Genomic DNA, 5,697 nt, shown 5'->3' on the forward strand with positions numbered 1-5,697 from the left:
GCTATACTAGGCAAACAGACAGGGGTACAATATCACTTCCAATCATAACAGTGTCTAATACAAAATAATCACTTAAGAATACAACCTTTTTGGAGTTTACTTGCTTTATTCCTTATCATCATCATTGCTGGTCTTCACATTCCACTTTATCTCTTTGGTTGATGATGTTTAATCCTTCCAAAAACTTGGATGATCTTCTGCAATGATATTGGAAGTTGCTTGTTCCCCAAGAACTTGAAAAAAATGGTTAGCGTGCATGTATGTTTGTAGACTTCTGAACTTAGATTGGTGTATGAACACTAGAATTAGTTCCTTACCTTATGCAGCAGTTTGTACATATGCAGAAAACCACATGTGCTCTTAGTAAGAAAACATACTATAAACTAGAAAAACAACCTATGAACTAGAAAATAGAATATGACTAAAAACTAAACAATTGTTAAGTAGTTTTTCTGATTGTTTGGAGCTTATAACTAGTCATGCTAAGGGTGCAATGCATTCTAAAATCTTTGGTGGAACACCAAACTTAGTATCAAACATTCACCCTTGAATTACTTTGGTGTGTAACACCAAACTTAGCTCCTTGCAATATAGATGAATCTACTTAACTTTTTTATTGAAACAGTGAAGGAAGAGAGAGTTACCTCCGGTTGGGTTGCCTCCCAACAAGCACTCTTTTATCGTCACTAGCTTGACGGTTCTCCCTCATTAGGGAGGGTGATGAACATAATGCCTCAACCCTTCCCCTCTCACTGTAAGCTTTCCTCTAGTATCATTCTTGATAATTTCCACATGTTCAAGTGAAAGGATCTTATTCACTGTGTAGTATCCAGAGAAATGTGTGGATGTTTCCATTGGTTGGCAAGCTAGCATCACTTTATCCCCTGGTGTGAAGCTTTCAGTGGGAATTTTCTTATTTCTCCACCCTCTTGGCACTATCTTCTTAGGATTCTTTTCTTTTCCAAGAGGTGGTTCATGTTTTGGAGTCTCAATCTTTTGAAGGTTCTTGCAGAGGATCCCATATGGAGGTTTTGGTTGTGGTTCCCTCTCAACTCTTTGAGCTTGTTGCAGCACTTCTACCTCTTCTTTTTCTTTCCAGCATGAGCTTGAGTGCATTGAGAGTGACACATCAGGTGCCTCTTTCAAGTTTGGATCTCTCAGATCAATCTTCTTACACTCTTCTTCTTAATTGGGATCTTGCAAACTCTTGAAGACATGAAACACTATATGCTCTTCGTGCACTCTCAGCATTAATTCTCCCTTCTCAACATCTATTAATTCTCTGCTTGTAGCTAAGAAAGGTCTCCCTAGAATGATGGGAGTGTTATGATCTTCCTCTATGTCTAGAATGACAAAGTCAACTGGGAGGAAAAATTTTTCCACCTTTACCAGTACATTCTCCACAACTCCAAGTGCTTGCTTAATGAATTTGTCTGCCATTTGGAGAGCTATTTGTGTGGCTTTCAATTCATGAATTTGAAGCTTCTTCATCAAGGATAGAGGCATCAGATTGATGCTTGCACTAAAGTCATAAAATGCTCTCTCAATTATCACATTGCCTATGGTGCAGGGGATATGAAAGCTCCATGGGTCCTTCCTCTTCCTTGGCAATTCTCTCTGGATGATAGCACTACACTCCTTAGTCATCACAACCATTTGTCCTTCTTTCAGATATCTTTTCTTTGTCAACAATTCCTTCATGAACTTAGCATATAGTGGCATCTGTTCAAGTGTTTCTATGAAAGGGATGTTGATGTACAGTGTCTTGAATATCTCCATGAATTTGGAGTATTGCTTCTCTTTGTTTTCTCCCTTGAACCTTTGAGGATATGGTAACATTCGTTGGTATGCTTCCACTGCCTCCTTCTTGGTTGACTTATCATTCTGTGTGGGAGTTTCTTGCTCTTGCTTTTGCTCCTTCACTTCTTCTTTTGAGCTTTCTTTGTTGTGCTCTTCTTGAGTAATGGCTTCTTTTTCCACCTTCTTTCCACTTCTCAAATGATTGCTTTGCACTCTTCCCATTTGATGGCTTTCCCTGTGTCTCTTGAATTATTTTCAGTGGTATTAGGGAATGCATTTGCTCGCTTTTCACCTATCTCTGTAATTTGTTTAGCCATTTGTCCCATCTGTCTTTCAAGATTTCTCATTAAGGCCTCTTAGTTTTTAAGAGACAGGGCTTGATCTTGTCATGCCATTTCTTGAGTTTTGATGAGTTTCTCCATCAACATTTCTAAGCTAGAGATCCTCTGAGAGTCTGGATGTGGTTGCATGGGATGTGATGGCTGTTGGTGAAAGTTGCTTGGGGCATTGAGATGGGTGTTTTGTGAGTTATTGTGGGGTGGATGAAAGAACAAAATTCTCACGCGATCTAGAATGCTTAACAAAAATATAATCACGTTGCAAGTATAGCTTCTAGACCGACAAGAATTTCTTTCATACAAAAGTTTTGGTTGTCACAAGTAACAAACCCAATAAAATTTATAAACCGAAGTATTCAAACCTCGGGTCGTCTTCTCAAGAAACTGCAGGGAGGTGTTCTTATTATTAGTTATGGAAAACAGTGTTTTTGGGTTTTAAAAGGTTTGAACAAGGGAAATAAATTGCAGGAATTAATAAATTAATAACTAATAAAACTCTTGGCAAGGTACGAAAATTTGGAAGTCCTATCCTAGTTATCCTTATTGATGGTGATGAGAATTGAGTTTTAATCCCACTTAGTTAACCTTTACTAAAGCAAAGAAAAGTCGAGTGGACTAATTAGTTTGATCCTCAAGTCCTAGCCAACTCCTAAGAAAGGACTAGAGTTATCAAAATTCAATTCAATTAGCAAAAATAACAATTGTCAATCACGATGAGTTTGATAACTCAAGAGTCTCCAATAAATCAATTAAAGCCAAGAATATAAAAAGCTAAATAAGAATCATGAATCTGAAATACCTCAGCTTATATTAAATAAAGAAAAGCCTAACATGAATGGTTCATAAGCCAATTTGGCAACATAAGTAATTATCAAATAAAAGCATTAAAGTATCTGAAAGCAGAAGAGAAATATAAAGTAAAAGGAATATTGAACCTGTGACTGAAGATGAATTGAACTAAACTAATAGAAATCCTAAAATCCTAAATCCTAAGAGAGAGGAGAGAACCTCTCTCTCTAAAAACTACATCTAAATTATGAAAAGTGAATAATGGAAGACATCTTCATGAATGGATGCATTCCCCCACTTTATAACCTCTAATCTGTGTTTTCTGGACTTGGATCCGGGCCAAAAGGGTTTCAGAAATTGCTGGGGGCGTTTTCTGCAGTTTCTGCCCGTGGCGTCTGTCACGCGTCCGCGTGGGTCACGCGGTCGCGTCATCTGGGAGTTTTCCTTGTCACGCGTTCGCTTCGGTCACGCGTACACGTCATTTGCGTTCTACTCAAGGCAAGCGTCCGCGTCAGTCACGCGTTTGCGTCGCTGCCTTTTCGCGCTAGGCACGCGGCCGCATCGTCTATGCGTTCGCGTCGCTGCCCTTTTCTTCAAAACTCAATTTTTGTGCTTTCCTTCCAATTTTATATGTTTCCTTTCTGTCCTCTAAGCGATTCCTGCCGTGGGAGATCTGAAAATACTTAACACACAAATCACGGCATCAAATGGTAATAAAGGGTAATTAAAATTAATATTTTTAAAGCATAGGAAACATGTTTTTCACATATATCACATAATAAGGAAGGAAAAGTAAAACCATGTAATTTACATGAATAAGTGGGTGAAGGATTGAATAAATCACTTAAATTGAGCACAAAATACATCATAAAATATGGGTTTATCAACCTCCCCACACTTAAACATTAGCATGTCCTCATGCTAAGCTCAAGAGAAGCTATAAAGCAGTGAAGAGGAATGATAGAGGGTATGCAATGCAACCTATCTATGTGGATGCAACTACATGCAAAATGTTTCTACCTACTTGGTTAAAAGCAAACAAGTTCTCCAAGACAAGTACAAACCAAATTCCACCAATTCAAATTATACAGTGAAAACAGGTAAACTTGTAAGAAGATAGCTCATTAAAGTAAGGAACATTGAATCAAGCACTGAACCCGTACTGGTAGTGTATATTACTCTAACTCTCAAGTGTCTAGGGTCAATCACTCTACTCTTCTCTAATCATGATTTCTAAACTTTGTTCTTCATCTAACCAATCAATAAATATTTAGCATACCAATGCAAACATCATGAGGTCTTTTCAGGGTTGTAATGGGGCTGAGGATAAAGTAAGGATATCTATAAGGCTAAGTGAGCTAACAAAGTGAATCCTTGATTAGTCTATGTTCTCACCTGACATATACATACTTTATATAATTTAAAATGCTTTACCTAGCTACCCAAAGTTTTCCCACTTTTGTATTACATGCTCATGTATCAAACTTATTTTTGAATTTTGTCCCATGTGCATTGATTCTTTTTATTTTGCATTTGGGGTAATATTTTTTTTATCCCCTTATTTAATTACTTAATAAAATTTTTTTTATGCATATGGTAGTTTAATTTATTTTGATTTCACATGAGCATGCTTCCCAAATTTTTGAGATAACTTATTCAATTTAATTTCCTTCTCTCTTTATTTTTTCTATCATCCCATGTTCCCATAAAATTTTTCATTCTTAAATTTTACACAATATCTATCTTAAGCTAACCAAGGATTAAACTTGGGATTTTTATTTTGTTTTTCTGCTTAAGGCTAGTAATGTGGTTATAAAATAGAAGAGGGGGTAGAAAGGCTCAAGGGGGCTAACAAAGGTGATTGAAAGGGTAGGCTATTTGGGATAAGTGAGCAAAAACAAGTAATGGCCAATCATATGCAAGCATGTAAATACACTAAATAGTGGGCATATAGAATGGAACAAAGTAAAGATTGCAATTATAGAGAAGAAAACACACAAGAATAAAAATTTATGGTTAAATAATGTAACCCTATAAATAAGCTCAAAATCTCACAGGTTGTGTGTTCTTTAGCTCAAAAACCATGTTCCAATTTACAATCTTCAAACAAATTTAACACATAGAAAATTTTAATTTTTTTAATTTAAATTAGTGAAATTTTTCAAAAATAGGGTCTTAAAAAGAAACTTATTATTTTTCAACCAAGTAGTACTTAAATGCAAACAATCAACTACACATGCAATCTATTATGCAATGCAACATTGAACAAACAAAGAAAATAGAGTATTGGTGTTGAAAAGAAGGTAACTAACCCCTGAAAGTTGGTATCGACCTCCCCACACTTATAGATTGCACCATCCTCGGTGCATGCTAAGATGTACAAGTGGATGGGGTTGTGGTTCCTCAGCTGGGGCTCTTTTTGTTCCTTTCCTTGCCAGTAGTTTGGGAGTAGCTTTCTCTTTACCCTTCTTGGTGGCCATCCTGAAAAGGGAAAAAGAAAGTAACTTTTAAAGCTAACGGTTAGAGCAAGGAAGAGAGCGGGAAAGGTGGTAATCAATGCACAATAAAGAAGAATGACGTTAACACATAGTCATGACTACATGTGAAAAGTTTATCAATGGAAATATAGCAAGTGCATGTAATGACAATTAAATGCAAGATGTTTATTGGCATGCTGGCAAAGGCATGAGTAGCATAGATCAAGCATTCCATGTCCAAGTTATATTACCAAGTCCTTCAAACTAACATGTTTGAATAACAATTATATTTA

At 36.5% G+C, this 5,697-nt stretch overlaps 1 protein-coding gene across 1 annotated transcript; it reads right to left on the minus strand.

The window, feature by feature from the left end:
* Nucleotides 1-1,185: 1,185 nt before the first annotated feature.
* Nucleotides 1,186-2,022, minus strand: LOC107633174 (uncharacterized). Its single transcript, XM_016336811.1, has one exon. It carries the CDS (start codon nucleotides 2,020-2,022, stop codon nucleotides 1,186-1,188), a length of 837 nt encoding a protein of 278 aa, XP_016192297.1.
* Nucleotides 2,023-5,697: the final 3,675 nt, after the last annotated feature.

Source organism: Arachis ipaensis, chromosome B3 (assembly GCF_059453495.1).
Source record: "Arachis ipaensis isolate K30076 ecotype BB chromosome B3, ASM5945349v1, whole genome shotgun sequence".
Lineage (NCBI taxonomy): Eukaryota > Viridiplantae > Streptophyta > Magnoliopsida > Fabales > Fabaceae > Arachis > Arachis ipaensis.

Bases quoted from the DNA above. Each gene is read 5' to 3' on its own strand.
- LOC107633174 (XM_016336811.1), bottom strand. From the start codon at position 2,022: ATGGGAAGAGTGCAAAGCAATCATTTGAGAAGTGGAAAGAAGGTGGAA.